Raw genomic sequence first — 16,352 nt, 5'->3', positions numbered from 1 at the left:
GGATCACTTTAAAGAGGGAGCACTGCGGGCAAAACATGAATGCTTTTCTCTGCTAGTGAGGGGATATTAAGAGCACTTGCTAAACCCACTGATGCTGCAGCAAATTGTTGTGAAGACCAGACAGTGGCGTTTTTCAAAGTCTAGTTACCTCTCTAGGGTTTAAATTTTATATTGCTGATCAGCTGGAAAAAAGTGCGCTAAGATGTGCACTAGAGGGAGGGGGAAGTTACCCTCAAAACCAGTTCTGCGTGGGTTTGGGGGATTGGGGTGTTCATGCGTGTTTTGGGTTTTTGAGTGTGTGTTTGGGTTTTTCTATCACTATTTTTATTTGAGAGAAAGGAGGAGAGCTACATGTCTTTTTCCGCTAAAATTTAAGTGCCCCTCTCCGAAGCCTCTCTGCGCTGTTCTGTATTTGCCAAGCAGGGAACCTAGAGCTGGGACATGGTTCTAGGTTCGTCCTTGGCTCTGGAACTAGAAAGTTCACGTGTTTTACCTCGAACTGCCGGTTTTTTGTGTTTGGGAACGGGGAAAAGGGGGATCATCTGCGTTTCCTTCCCTTCTAAACCGCTAAAAAAAGAGGTATTTGCGTAAGGAGCATTTGAAAGCAAGTCCTGTGGGGGATGGAGACGAGCGCTCACTTTTTGTTGTTTTTTTTTTCACGAGGAGGACATGTGCCTTTATGTTTAACGCTTTATAAACTGGGGCTCTGTGGCGTCTTTCCGGGCTCGGGGGCGGTGTTGGGGCCGGGCCCCGCTCCCGCCCACAGGCCCGGCGGGACGGGGTCAGGGCGCTGCCGGCCTCGCCTCCCACCCGCCCCCGCCATCTTAAACCGCTACGCGCCGGCGGCGAGGTGAGCGCGGCGCTCTCGCTGCCTGCGGCCATGGCGGGGCCGAGCACGGAAGCTTGGACGTGGCTGCTGTGGCTGCCCACGGCCACCGAGCTGCTGCTGGTGGCCCTGTGCTGGCTCGGCTGCTACTGGCTGCTGCGGCGGCGGCCGCGGGCGCTGTCGGGGCTGCCGCCGGGCCCCGCGCCCTGGCCGCTGGTGGGCAACTTCGCCTTCGCCCTTCTGCCGCCTCCGCTGCTGCGCAGGTGGGCGGTGGATGTGAAGGGCGACCGGCTCTCCCCTGCCTTCTCGCCCCATGTCTTCCTCACCGGCCTCACCAAGATGTACGGCAGCGTCTTCCGGCTCTTCGTGGGCAGCCGCCCATTCATCGTCCTCAACACTTTCGAGGCGGTGCGGGAGGCGCTGGTGCAGAAGGCGGAGGTGTTCAGCGACCGGCCCTCCGTGCCCATCGTCCTCATGATCACCCATCACAAGGGTAAGCGCCTGGCACGCCCCGAGTCCCGCTGGGGGAGCTGCCGCCCGCCCCGGGATGGCCAGCGCGATGTTTAGCAGCCGTACCGAGCGGGAGATGCTCTGCCGAAATTCATACATAACTCCCAGGAATTGCGGACTGAATTATTTGTTTTTTGCTCCTCGCATGTGTCCCTCGCCCTGCTGCTGACAGGAAGCGCTCAGAGAGAAACTCGCCCTGCCTGGAGAGAGGTGCAGCATCCCCGCGAAGTTGGCAGTGCTGTGCCGTGCACCGCAGAGCATCTCCGGGAGACTGGAGTGCCTGATCCCTTTAGCTCTGTGTACAGTAAAGCGACTGAGGAGCTGCTGAGGTAGCTGGGCTGCTTTAGACTGGAGAAGAGTAGGCCCAGGCGAGACCTTATCTCTCTCTACAATTGCCTGAAAAGGGCCTGTAGCCGCGGGGGTGGGGGCGGTCTCCTGAATAATCAGGGATAGGACAAGAGGAAATGGCCTCAAGTTGCGCCAAGGGAAGTTTAGACTGGGCATTAGGAGGAATTTCTGCACAGAAAGGGTGGTTTAGCAGTGGAATGGACTGCACCAGGAGATGGTGGAATCATCGTCCCTGGAGGTGTTTATGGAAAGGCTGGATGTGAAACTCGGCGCCATGGTCCCATTGACAAGGTGGTGCTTGGTCATGGGCTGGTATCAGTCTCAGCGGTCTTTTCCAATCTTACTGGTTTTGTGTCTGGCATTTATGCAGGGGTTTAAGGCACAGCTGGTCTATCACCTGGGGGCTTTTGGCTGTGTGAGGGGAAGAAATTTCGAGTGCTTGGGCACTTGAAACTAAGCACTCCTCCAGTTATTACCAAGGTTCTGTGGAGTCCCGTGGCTGCGCAGTCCACGCTGCCTGCGTGCAAGCTACTGTTGTTGAGGTATTTGCAAATGTTATTCTGCTTGCCAAAACTTACTGAGCATATTTGGGTTTGGTTGTCTTTTTTTTTTTTTTAAGAGTCCAAAGGAGAGTTACTAGCCTTTGCAGGAAAAAGGCATGAAGAGATTAAAGACACACTGGCAGTACTGCAGGTAGAATTTCTTCATGTTTAGGTTTTAGGTCATTGCTGATCTCAGTGTTTATGGAGATACACTTGCCCTTTTCCAGTTTAGGAGGCGTTCCCCAGAAGGCTTGTTAGTATGCTAGCTTGTTGTGAAACTTAGCTTTTTTTATTTTTTCCAAGGCTTGGGAAATCTGTTTTTTAAGTGCATGAAACATTTATCTCTTTTTCTTTTTTTTTTTTTTTTCTATACTAGAATTGCCTTAGCAAAGAGAAGAAGAAAGGGACCTAGATCATGTTTATTAAAATGCTATCGGGTACCATTGCTGGAATCCATTAAAAGAATAAAAAAATAAATTATGTATTGCGTTGGTTTAATAATATTGTTCCAGGATAAATCTAACTGGCACCTTATTATCATGCATGAGTATTTTTAGGTACAGTACTTTAGCAAGAACTGGAGGAGGAAAGGGAAAGAGGAGTTAGATAATTTTAGCAATACTGTAAATGCCTCACGTTCAGGCTTGTGGTAGATTTCTTTTTCCTTGAATACCATGAATTTCATATGTTTCTTGTTTTCTGTCAGACTTTTTTTAATATGGTGAAACAAAGAGTAGCCAGGACAGTTGGCAGCTTCCACCAGTGGTACTCCAGTGAAGTTGGAGGTAGCAGGAGCCTGCTGTCCATAGCCAGAGCAGGCTGCAACTAAGCCCAGGGGTGGTGCCTGTCTGTGTTGTGCTGTGGCAAGGACATTGTGTTGCTCTAGGTTTGGTTTTGTCTGGAGGGTCACCACAGCTGTGCTCAGGCATGAGTACTGCAGCATCAGGGCTGCCCAGTGGTCCGTAAAACATCCCCGGCTGCTCCATAGTGCTCACGTTAGCAGCATGCTGAATTGGCATAGGAGTATTGTAGGGTGAACCACAGGGGTGGTGTGTTCTGAGTGCACAAAGGGAGAAGTCAGTGAATATGGGCAGCGCCCCCTGCAAACTGGTTCTCCAAATGCCAGTGGAAATTACAAATGCTGTCCCTATGCTGGCTTGAGGAGATGACCGAGGCTCTGCAATGCTGCGTTTGTACTAACAAGTGTTGCTTTTTTTCATGTGTGGTTCATGGGAGAGGTAGCTGGGTTACAGTTCTGAAACTGGAGGCCTCTTTAGATTGATTTGGGAGATAATTTCAGGAATTTGTGGGTAAGATGTTGCTGCAGGTCAAGACAGTGGCAGTTGTGTTAGTATGCACTAGGAAAGGAAACAATAAAGGCAGGATGATGGGTAACTTCAGATCTACCCCTCACAGTTTGGGTACTACAGCTCTGGGAGGTTTCGTGTCCATTTTGGGTTCCTGTATGCCCTTGGGTTCTTTGGGTTCCTTCATTCTGTAAGTGAGCTATTTTGGTGTAAACGTACAGAGCTATTTTCTTGTAAGCTACCTTGGCTGGTGTGGTTTTCTCTTTACCTTGAGCTGCCCTGCCAGGTATGGTATTGAAGAAAGAGGGGCTTATCTCATCTGTGTGGCTCCATTGCCTGTAAGATGCAAATAAAATAATTGTGCCTGGGGAAGAGCAAATAGAAGTGTCAGAAATGTCAAGTATTACATTTCAGCAACTTGATTAGCAAGTGAGGAAGGCTTTCTTGGCTGGATAAAAAGTGCCATAAGAACTTAAGGGAGAAGGTAGTAGTCAATTCTTACTTCTTAATTAATCATCACATATGCCTGCAGAAAGGGAAATAGTAGACTGGGGAGAAACAAGACATTTCTGTGGCCTAATTTTAGTGTTTTAGTTTTTTGTATTCTGTAGCTATGAGAGGTAGCAAAGACTGAATCTGCAGAGTACATGGAGTCTGAGTGGTTGTCTGCCTTTATAGCACTGCCCTGTGCATATCCACAGGTGGACATCTGACAATACAGAAGTTCAGTGTTACCAAATGTCGTGACTACTGTGTTTGTCAATGTTCCCAGTATTGTAGCAACACTAGAGCTAGCAGTAAAAAATGGGGGAGATGGAGGAGAGTAAGTAAGGCTTTGCCAGAATTTGCTTCTTGTGAAGATTTGAATTGTTTTCGTGTAAAAAAGTGGGAATGAAATTAACTCTCTGGTTTTGTGAGTTTGTTGGTTATATTGAAAGGGTTTCATTATCAGCTCATAGAAATTAGGCCTGTGAAGTGAGCATGAAGTCTTGCTTACTGTTGCTTCAGAATTTTTTATTCTATGTCCTTCAGGGTTTGTTGTTGTTTGTTTTGTTTTGTTTTGCTTTAATTTGTTTGCCACGGAGGTTGTTTTTGTTGGTTGGGGATTTTTTTTATGTGTAGAGATGTCTGTGCTGAGTAACTTGGCTTTTTAGGGCAGGCAGATTTTCTTTGAAGTCAGCAAAGGACTGTTCCATTATTGTAGCTTGGTAGGGATGCAGTTGAGAGTTTGCTTTCTTCTCTTAGCTCTGTTGTTCTATCTTTATGCTCTTCCTTAATCTGTCTCCTATGCCGTTCTTTCCCAATTTACAAATCAGTTATTAGTATTCTGCAGCAGTTTGGGGACATCAGGAAACACCCATGCTCTCTGCAGGACTGCTGGAGAGGCTCACTGAGTGTGTGGAAGTGTGTTGTTGCTGTTAGCTTTTCTGTGGGCTTAGGCAAGTCTCTTTTACATTCAAGACAATAGGTTTGTTTTCTTTTATTAAAGTATTTGGATCCTAAAACTAATTTTTCTAACAAGAAAAAAGGGAAGAGATTGTGGATGCATAGCCTGTTTTGGAGATATTTGTTGTGGGATAGAAATAGTGATGACTTTGTTCATTGTTCCAAGAAATTCATGTTTCTTTCACAACCCAGCCGCAAACTCTGGAAACCCAAGTTGGTTCTTGGCCAAATTCAGCCCCAAATACTCCTGAACCTACTTGAGGACACCAGTGCTAACAGGAAACAGTTGAGAGAAGAAATCTGGAAAGTTTTTGGTTCTGTTTTTGAAGGGCCAGGAAGCAGGCGTTTGAATAGATTGCCTGAGGAATGTCTTCATGCAGAGAAGATGAAATTCAGCTGATTCTGAGCTTGTCCTGACTCTTCCTAATGTTCTTGTTTAGAACATTTGAAGCTAGGTCGTGTTTATATTCTTTAAGCATTAAAGACGAGGAACATTAACTTGTAATAGAAATATAAGTAATGTTAAGTATTGAAACATGGTGCATCTTCTAGTACTTATGTATTACTTCTATTTTCTTACGGTCATTTCTCCTTTTAAATTCAATGTTAAAGTTTGCAGTTGACAGAAGAATTGATGTTCCTTTTACAAAGTAGCTTTTTGTTTCCAGAAAAAAAAAAGTAAAAAGGTGATATCATTTTACTAGAAGAACAAATCCAGAACTTGGTCATGTTTGATGACTAAACTTTTTCAGGTTAACCATGGAGTACATTAGAAACCACGGGTTGTGTATTTGTTACCCTGTGGTGTCTTTGGTGTGGTCTTTTAATTCAACCTAAGAGATGTTTCTGTTTGAAAGTGAGTAATAGGGATTTAATTTAAATTGTATAATGTCATAATGACACAATCATGCAGAACAAGTGCCTAGGGGCATCAAAACTGTTGAGATGCAAATCAAGCAGGGTTTTGCCAAGTGTCTCTGAACCTGTCTTCACCCTCCCTTTTCTTGCAGTGTGAGTATCCTGTATTTTTATTATAACTTAAAGATAAAACTCGCTTGTAATAGACACACTTGCAAAGAGTATGGAGAAGTTCGTATAACACAAAGGGGAAAATATTGCTGATCAGTTTGTGTTTTGATGTCTTCTGTTATGCCTTGCTGAAGAAGTTAATTTCTCAGGACATTGGGGAGAAAAGGCTAACATCTAACATATGTCCCAGACTAACTGTTCCCACTTCTCCATCTATTTGTGTTTTGCAAAATCTATTGAAACTAGTGGTGTAACTTGAATATTCATTTCAGTGATGAAGAGAAGGAGGGACAGGATTTCCAAAAGCTGTACGAACCTTGTTTTTTTCCTTTAGCTCCTAGACAGGTGCTTGGGAGAGAATTGCTGTGTATCATTTCCTTCTCTTCTGGCTCTTGGGTTGCAGGCATGTCTAACTATTTCTAATTGAAAATTAGGCATTTTGGTTTCAGTCTCTCCCTTTTTCTTCCAGGTGTTATTTTTGCACCTTATGGCCCTGTCTGGAAGCAACAGAGGAAATTCTCTCTCTCAACACTGCGTCATTTTGGAGTGGGGAGACACAGCTTAGAGCCTAAAATCATTGAGGAGCTGAACTTCATAAAGGAGGAAATGCTGAAGCATGGAAAGGATTCATTTAATCCCTTCCCAATCATTCGCAATGCAGTGTCCAATGTTATCTGTTCCATGGCCTTTGGCAAGCGTTTTAACTATGAAGATGATGAGTTCAAGACGATGCTGAAGAACATGTCCCGTGCCCTGGAGCTGAGTGTGAACAGCTACATGATCCTGGTCAACATCTGCCCTTGGCTCTACTACCTTCCCTTTGGGCCTTTCCGCGAGCTTCGGCAAACTGAGTTAGACATTACTGCTTTTCTCAAGAAAATCATTGCCCAGCACAGGGATACACTGGATGCAGCAAATCCCAGGGACTTCATTGACATGTACTTCATCCATGCAGAAGAAGAGAAGAACAACAAAGAGAGCAGTTTTAATGACGATTACCTGTTTTTTATCATTGGTGATCTCTTCATCGCGGGCACAGATACTACTTCCAACACATTGCTGTGGTGCCTACTCTATATGTCTCTTTACCCTGAAGTCCAAGGTAAGATTACTTTTATTCTAGGTGATTTATTCCAGACTGTAAAGCTCCAGATGGATGCTCAGAAACAGGAGCAAACAATGACAGTGAAGAAATCATTTGGAGTGTCAACGGTTCATGTTGTATGTATGATTTGAAAGGCTGGTATGTAATCAGGCATCTTCTATCCTGCTGTTCTATGATGATTTCTGAGTTAGTGCTATATGTTAAGTGCTAAATGGCCCTTTAATCGGTGAATTTCTTCTGTTTTGGGACAACTTTATCTTTCCCAAGCAATTCCAAAGAGCTTTATCATGTTTGAAAAATTTTGGCAATTGTGACATTCTAGGCATATAGTATGACCTAAGATGTGTGAAGACCATAGCACTAAGGTCTGCTTTTATGGTTCCCTGAGCAGGGAGGTTCTTGAGCCTGTCTGCAGAGTCTGGGGAAGTGAAACACTACCTGCTCTAGAGGAAGATCAAATCAGAGACAGCTTAAGCAAACCGGACTTGCAGAACTGCACAGCACCAGCTGCCAGTGTTGCTAGAGGGCCTTTCCCCATCAGTCTTGAGTGCTCAGAGCAGTTGGGTAGATTGCTGATAATGTGGGGTAGTGGGGGACACATGGAACATGTGACCCCAAAACAGAAGCAGAACAAATTGGTCTTGTTCAGTGTAAGGGAAGGATGACTGAGGGGAAACCTTATGCTATCTACAACTATCTGATCAAAAGATGCTGAGAAGATCTCAGGGCAGTCTCCCCTGAGGTGTGCAGTGAAGGGAAGGGAAGCAGTAGAAACAACCTACAACAAGAAAATTCTTATCAGATACTAGGAAAAGAAATTGCCCTGTGAACATGGCAAAGGAGTGACACAGATTGCCCTGAGAATTAATAGAATCTCTGGTTTTGGAATTTTTCAAAATTAAGTGGGTCATGACTGGTAGTAGTCTCATCTACCCTGAGTTGAATCTGTTTGGAAAAATCTCTTTAAATAGGTCAAGATCATAGTTTATTGCACAAAGTCAACCAAACTGTTGACCAAAGTTTGCAAAATAGGGCACTGGTACAGTACATGGGAGAGAGAGTTCACTGGGGACAAATGTAAAGTAAACTTTTGTTGTGTAGGCTTATTCTTCTGTTTTTAATGTTATGTGTTATCACACAACGTCACGCTTGATTTGATATGCAGTTACATCTATTAGATTTATTCTAAATTACACAGATGGAATCCAGAAAAGTTCATTTTTTTAACATTTTTTTCTTCTGCCTGGTACTGTGTATGTATATGCTAGTCAATTTTCACTTTTCTGCTGATCCCTAACAGTTTTATTACCTCTCTCTGATTTCCCCTTACACTGTGGCTCTTGTCAAGTAATGTAAATATGCTCAGTAGTCCAGACTGTATCACTTTAGTATCCTATTCCTTATATCCTGATTGCCTTGCAGTTATGTATGGGCTCTTTTTTTCACTCCTGGTAATACATTTCTCTTAAATGTATTTCCTCCCTAGAGAAAATACTGAATTGTGTATCTTTTAGAAGTAGCAAAAGTTGCTTGCAGGCATGGAAAGGCAAACTAAGGGCTATCGGAGGAAAAAAAAAAGTATTTTTCTCTTTGGAAAACGGTTTTGCTTTTTACACTGAAACAGACAATGATGTGGATGGACAATGGGGTGAAGCCATGGGGGAGTATTTAGTTCTGTTCCCTGACTTTGTTTTGGTCCTTGACTTCTGAAGATCTGTTAGATTTTTAAGTATATGAAAAGTTGTGGAGCAGTTCAAATCACATGCTATTGCAGAGACTGCTGGAGTTTACATTTTGCAGCTGGTAATGCGAGCAGCAGTTTGGCTGCTCTCTGTATAGTTTCTCATATTTTTCGAAACTGAACGAATGAGTTGTTCAGGATAAAGCACTGGTGTGACATTTGGTATGAGACAGTCTCCTTAATTTTAATTTTTTTTAATATATTGAAAATTTTATTTATTTGTTTAGATTACTGTGGACATGCATGCCTGAATATAGGGATGTGGTATGTCCCTAATAAAAGTAGCAAACCCCCCCACAAAGAAGGTCCTGGGGAGCCACCCCGTCAGCACATCTCTTGCTGTATTTTTTGTGTTTTTTAATGTTCCTCATGCATGGGCTTTTCTTCTGGGGTAAACCCAGTAGGTGGCAGCAGTGGCTCGTTAGATACAGTTCAGGCAGCGCTTGGTGATGCTGCTCGGGAAACTGGGACAGTTTTTTCGCATTGAGCTTTTATTTAATCTTGTATCAGTGCTAAGGAGAGAGAAGAGCAAAACCTCAGAGTATCAGCAGCCTGGTTGGAAAAGGCAAGCCGAACAACCCCAAAGTATGCAGGATATAAAGGGTAAAAAATGAAAACTGACTTTCATTATTTTTGATTAAAGGTTAGTTTTGAGGTCTCCTCTTTCAAGATTGCCTTTTGTGTTGTAGCCAGACTGCAAGTTACCTGCAAGAAGAGGCACATCATCCTGTATATACTTAGGTGAATCAAATCCTGAATCTTGGAAACTTCTATGGAGAGGAGAATTCTTGTATTATAAGCCTTCAGTGAAATGAAAGGGGCAAGCAAATACTTGGTTGTTTTATTGCCTCCCATGAATGAAAAAGTAGATAAGCTCATGACCTTTCTTTCTTTTCTTTTTTTTTTTTTTTTTTTTTTTTACTTTGCAGAAGGGCTGTATGGGAAAGGAGCATCTGCTGCTGGCTCTGCGGGAAATGGGAAATAGCAGAGTTTAGGTTCTGTGAACAGGAAGTAGGAAATGGCAAGAACTAGTTAAATGGCTTCAATGCTTGCAGATCCAGGACCAGAATTCCTGCTCCAGAATGAAGTATCTGAAGCAGCTGCATGAAAAATTTTCCCATCCCTTCACACTCAGGCACACACTGCACACAGTTCTCTTACTGTTCACGTTTTTAATTGCAGAGCAGAAGCTTGATGTTTTCATCATTCAAATTACTGTATAATTAAACTCCTAAAGTAAGATTACAAATACGTTTGGAGTAGCAACAGGACTTTTCCTGTACTTTTCCAATACTGAAGTGCTAGCAATGTCTGTTATCTCAGTAGCTTTACTCTTGACTGTTGTCGAGATTGTACTTGGTCATTTTCTTCTTAGTTGAGCCTGTTCCTAAGGCTAATGTTGGCATAGCTGTTTCAGCTAGGAATCACATCTTGAAGTAATTTTTGAGAAATCTATGTAAACAGTGAAGCAAGCACGGTCAGATGAAATTGAGATGGTATCTTCGCGCATATTATGTCTTTTGACTTCTTTATTTTTCTTGCTCCTTTTGAATAGAGAAAGTTCATGCAGAAATCGAAGCAGTTCTAGGACGTGACAAAGTTCCCTCTCTTGCTCACAAGGCTCAAATGCCCTTCACAGAGGCAACCATTATGGAAGTGCAGAGGATGACTGCAGTTGTTCCCCTTTCTATTCCTCGAATGGCCTCAGAAACTGCTGGTAAGCATTCTTAGAGACTTGTTACTACAGCATTTCCTCTGGGGATGAAAATCTGATGGGACATCCAGTGATAATTTACAAAGATCTGATTTACGTATTAGACCTGTAGAACAAATATATAAAATGCCCTTTGTAGGGAGCAGGAGGCCTTGACGTAGTTCTCCACATAAGCAGCATGTCTGACCTGACATCTAGCAGTTTTAATAAAATCTCCAGTGATTTCGTCTCTGGGCATCAGCTTGTATACATTAATGTACTTAGTCGTAGTTGGCAGCTGAGACTCCACCTTTGTACCTCAAACAGCAGAGCTGTTTTTAGCATTCTGACACAGAGGTCTGAAAACATCAGTTTAGAGTAATTGGTTTGCTAAAGGCTTGTACCATTGACCTCCATATGTGCAGGAAACATAAAGAAATAGCCTCTTCCAACTCATCTATGTGTTTTTGTAAACATAGCTGAGCACTGGCCAAAGTCAGTGTGAGAGAGAAATGCTTAACTTTTAAACCTATTCCTGAATTGATCTGCTTTTTTAAATATTTTGATTTGCAGGACAGTGAGGTACAACAAGCTGAATTTAGACTAGTCAATTCAAAACCCTTGTGTCACAACAGTTCAAAATCTATCCTCTGACTGTGGTGGGAATCTGTGACAGCACAGGAGCAGGAGAAAAGTAGGTCACAGCACTTAGGTGCTGCAAAGTACATTTGTGACAATTGCTGCTTCCTTCTCTCTGCAGAAGCTGTTGGTGTAGCTTGGTGTCTTTCCAGCTGCTCAGGCTTGCGTGATTCTGACTCTGTTAGGGAAGCAGAGATCATCTTTGCCTTCAGCTTTTGCGATATTTGCAGCCCACAGCTAGGGATCGATATAAATTTTTGTGACATCCTCTTGTTGTCTTTTTCCTGGTACTTTTCTGATGTTTCCTTCTAGTAACTTGTCACATCTCTGTCTCTGCTTTTGTCAAAGTGCTCCAGGGATATACTATTCCTAAGGGTAGTGTGATTGTGCCCAACCTGTGGTCAGTACACAGAGATCCTAACATTTGGGAGAAGCCAGATGAATTTCAGCCATCAAGATTTCTGGATGAAAATGGCCATCTAATAAAGAAAGAGTCATTCATTCCTTTTGGAATGGGTAAGATAACTCACATGGAGTCATTAGCTGGGTGGGTGGTGGTGTTTCAAGTGTAGGGCCTTAGGGGTGAGAGATGTTAAAGTTGCACATAGGACCAATTATAGAACTAGATTTATTATCACAGTTGGTATCTTTGCAAAATGGTTTGGGTTCCTAAATAGCCAGTTGCCAGACAGAAATTATGAATTGTCCTATGATAATACTTTTGCTGTGGATGTAAATATTGTCAATATGAGCTTGTACAGATGAGCAAGGCTTAGACTCAAATACAGGAAGTCAGAGCTTCAGAGTTCATAGCTTAATGGTAGTTTGAGCCTTTTTTGGACTATAGTAGCACAGGAATTACATGTGTGTTAGCAAATAGTTAACTGTATAAAGCTAGTAATACCTCTCTTCTAACTGTTCTTTAGGTAAACGTGTGTGCATGGGAGAGCAGTTGGCAAAAATGGAGCTGTTCTTGATTTTTTCAAGTCTTATGCAAAGTTTTACCTTTATGTACCCTGAAAATGCTGCAAAACCATCAATGGAGGGAAGGTTTGGTCTAACTTTAGCTCCATGTCCATTCAATATAATAGCTATGAAGAAATGATACAGTGGAAGCAAAGAAATACTGCACTTTTAAAACACAGCTCTTTCTTTTTTATTATTTCCAGGTTATTGTATTACTTTCTTTCCAGGAAAAAGAAAAACCCAAAAACCAATTGTGTAGGCTTTCCTAGTCAGTGAAAATATCCATTTAGACTTCCGGAAAGAGATTTTTTTTGTCTGTTGTTGCATTCCACAAATGAAGTGACAGCATAGTTTTAAATTTGATATTAAAACTTGGTGGGCTTAACCTCTGTCTATTACTGTCAGTTTGTCAAATCTTGGTTATGAGAGAACGGTCCAAAACATTTATTACTGTTCCGGCAAATAGTAATTGTAAAAGATTATGAAAGCAGCACATAAACATTTCATTTACTAAAGGAGTGAAGCACATAATGCAATATTAAAAGTATTAATGAATGAGAGATTGTTAGCATTTTCTGTGAAAAGAAGAAATGTAACTGAACTTAAATAATTATATATACTTTTTGGAAATTACTAAATGACATTATTTTTAACCTTGGAGGATTCTTTTTTGCAAGTAACTTATAGGTGTAGTAGATTGGATCCAGACATCCCTGACATTTAGGATCACTATAAAAAAGCAGGTACCAAGTCTGAAAAGCCAGGATTTGAGGCCAAATGAGTCCTTGAATATGCCCAATTCTCCACATGAAATGTGGGTGCCGTATCTGGATGCAGGTATTTTATCTCAGAATACAAACAAGAGTGGAATTCTCTAACAAGAAACTGCGGAATTCTCTTCTCTTTAGTGCCAAACATGTTCAAGACATCTGTGCTGCCTCTTGACATTCATTGTTTCCCTCATGGCAGCAGTGGCTGCAGGCTGGATGGGACCAGCAGCTGCTCACTGAGGAAAACACTACATATGTAGTCCTGAAGTTGAAGCTGGCACTCAGGTTTTTCATCCACAGGCACTGTGGACAGTACTGCCACAACCTCTGGCTTTGAGAACTGGAGTCTTAAATATGGCATCACTACAGCAGTACAGGTGAAGGCCTTATACATTTACCATGGAACAGGAGGAAGCTGACTTGAGGTTTGCATATAATGGCTCTCTTTGTTATCTTCCATATAGAGTAAAAATATCTATAGTTCATACAGGATTAGTGTATCAGTACTTTACTCTTTCCACATGCAGAATCTTGGTGCTGTTAACCACTGTCAGAGCAGCTGCCAAGGAAACCTCATGTTAATTGTTTCAGAGCAGGGTACTCTGTCTTGCCTTGTATTTCAAACATGGAAAGTGAGCTTTTAGGGGAATATGTAACAACTGACTTTTTAATAGTTGTTCTTAATGATTCTTAAATTTCTTTGCACTCCTTTTGATCTATCAGAATTTCATATCACATGAATTAAATTCTTATATACTCTTCTAAGATTCTTTTTCTCCTCACTGGAGATCTAGAGAATACCCGGAGCCCTCCTAATGTCAAGTTTGCAAGACTGGAATGTGAATTTGAATGTAATTTAGAATTGGATATTCCATAGCAGAAATGAAACCTAAATTGTTAAAGAAGAGACAACTTTTCAGCTTTAAATTAATGTCTGGTTTTGTCACTTTTAACCTTGAAGTTTAAAAAGCCAGGTAGTGCCTAACAAAGACTGTAAGATAGTTATTTTGCATATAAATTAAGGTTTTCTGTTATCTGTTTTGAATAACAGAGTGCCTTAATTTCTGGATTATGCATTTGATTGGTCGGGTATCCCACTGTTTGTATGAAAACTTTCAGTTCTTAATTAAGTTAACTTTGGACTATGTAGGCTTGTGGGTTTGGTTTTTTCAGTATGAAGTTTTTAAAAGCTTAGTATGATAAAATGTTGAGTTTGGTACCAGTGAACTTTCTCTGAAACCTGACAATACTGGAGAATTAAGCACTTTATTTAATTTAATTTTGTATTTTCCGATGAATAAATAGATTCTGTAGAGTTGGGATTTTTGTCTGGAAATCCTAAAATTATGCTTAACTGAAAAACTAAAATTAGGTGCTGATAATATTTATCTTTCTGTTGAAATGCCTCTTTAAACAACATAATGATGTTGGTGTGCAACTGATCACTTGTACAAAATATCTGTCCTTTTAGTCAATGAGGACAGATTTGAAAAGCACTTTAGTATTTTTTTACAGATTTCGAAGATGAAACTCACATAATCCCCTGCTATGTGAAACTGTACATATTTGTGCTTGTTTTGCCTGCTGAGTTTAGTTTAAAATGTCACCTTTGAAAATTTGCCTTCTGCAAATACTGCTTTGAGAATGTGTTTTTTGATGATACCTGTAATGAAATGCTGCAATGTGCAACAATCTAAAATTACTGATGAGAAATTCCAACCACTTTAAGGTGTGCTAGAATACAGGATGCTGTTGGAAATGACAATAAAAACCTGCCTTTCATACCTTCCAGGTGCACTGGAATTTTCACAGGATACCATAAAAAGTAGCTAAACAATAACATAAAAGCAACAAAATTAGTGGTTTTCAAAGTGTGTTGCCATCTTTGGTAAACTGTAAAGAGTGGCAGCAGAATTGGTTTGTTTTTGTAAATGTAACCTCCCACTCTCCTTTTATTAGCAGAGGAAGCATGTCAAATGCCTTGTTGAAAAAATTATGTTCAGATAAGACTATTTCTGAATGCTGAAAATATCTTTATTTCTAAAATTACTTTGCTTCAATGTGTTTTTATTCTGAATAAAGTAGTTCCCGTGGAAGTGTTTCACAGCTTTGCATAGTCATTGAAATGAGTTCCAGTTACTGACTAAACTTGTGGTGTTTGGCATCCTACATCTTGCAGAAAAAGCTTCTGAGTGAGAAAATGTTAAACGTGCTTTGGATGAGGAGTGAAGGAGGTGGGGAAACAAAGTGAAGTTGGGAAAATTCCGGTGTGTTAGGATCAAATTTTTTAAAAACACTGTTATCCAGAATAAAAGAAGAGGGAAAGGTAGGTATGAGGAAGATGAAAGAGCATAAATTGTCAGCAGGAGGAGTCTCTAGGAAAGAAAACCTGGGCAGAAGTTGAGGTGTAGTTTCTTTGGACTCTTGGTATTGAGGGCAGAGAGGGAAAGGGATGCTAAGGGGGAGCCTGGGGGAGGGGGCAAAGAGCCCCCGAAGGGTCTCAAGGGAGATCCTTCCATATGGAAGAGGAGGGGGATGAGCAGGAGTCAACTGAAGTGTTTGTGGGGAAGGGGTGGATGTCGGCACTGGTTTTAACCAGGAGCTGGACACTCAGGAACAACAGCTATAGGTAAAAGTCTTGTGTCTTATGTCCTGGAGTTAGGTTGCAGGTTACTTGGCATTCTGGTTTTTTGAGGGCTGTTTTTTTGGTTTTCTTTTTTTGTTTTGTTTTGAAAGAGAGATTCATTGGTCACTACTCAGCTGTCATTGGTATACACAAAGATCATTAAGGGTGAGTCTCTGGTAAAGCTGTTTCCACAGCCACTTCCTGCTCCTGTCTAATCCAGGTGATTTTTTTGTAGTAGGTTTGTGGTACAAAGTGCAGATATGAGAATACAATACTTTATTTGAATAAAACAAGCTGCTTAATGTTTACCCGTATGCTCACTCAAGTAGTAATTGCTGCGTCGTCAGCTTCTTAAAGTGCAGGTCTTTCTGGTGATAAGTGAATTAGATGGAAAATCAGGGCAGTCTGCATCTGATACAATTCAGCTGTTAGTGTTTATAATGGAAGATTTTTTTGTTGTTGTTTCATTATATTTGTTATTATATGTCTTGTGCTAGCCTGGAAAGTCCCCTTCTAGTCAGGAAACATTTGTTGTGGAGAGAGAGTTTCTAATGATGTGAACAGGAAAAATATTGAGGTGCTGGAGCGTGTCCAGAGAAGGGCAATGGGGCTGGGGAAGGTCTGGAGCACAAGTCCTGTGAGGAGCAGCTGAGGGAGCTGTGGGTTTTAGCCTGGAGTAAAGGAGGCTCAGGGGAGACCTTATCGCTCTCTGCAGCTGCCTGACAAGGGGGGGCAGCCAGGTGGGGGTCGGCCTCTTCTCACATGCAAGCAGTGAGAAGACACGGTCTTAAGCTGTATCGGGAG

The 16,352-nt window shown here is 41.8% G+C and overlaps 1 protein-coding gene across 1 annotated transcript; it reads left to right on the top strand.

Moving 5' to 3' along the window:
- Positions 1 to 770: 770 nt before the first annotated feature.
- Positions 771 to 15,026, top strand: CYP2U1 (cytochrome P450 family 2 subfamily U member 1). The gene is made up of 5 exons (XM_014878297.2): positions 771 to 1,319; positions 6,478 to 7,110; positions 10,410 to 10,571; positions 11,535 to 11,702; positions 12,113 to 15,026. The coding sequence occupies exons 1-5, from the start codon at positions 881 to 883 to the stop codon at positions 12,289 to 12,291; spliced, it is 1,581 nt and encodes a 526-aa protein (XP_014733783.1). The 5' UTR covers positions 771 to 880; the 3' UTR covers positions 12,292 to 15,026.
- The last annotated feature ends 1,326 nt before the right edge of the window (positions 15,027 to 16,352 follow it).

Source organism: Sturnus vulgaris, chromosome 4, assembly GCF_052056855.1.
Source record: "Sturnus vulgaris isolate bStuVul1 chromosome 4, bStuVul1.hap1, whole genome shotgun sequence".
NCBI classification, from domain to species: domain Eukaryota; kingdom Metazoa; phylum Chordata; class Aves; order Passeriformes; family Sturnidae; genus Sturnus; species Sturnus vulgaris.
Note: the sequence above shows the minus strand (reverse complement) of the source record. Positions and strands in the feature narration are given on the sequence as shown.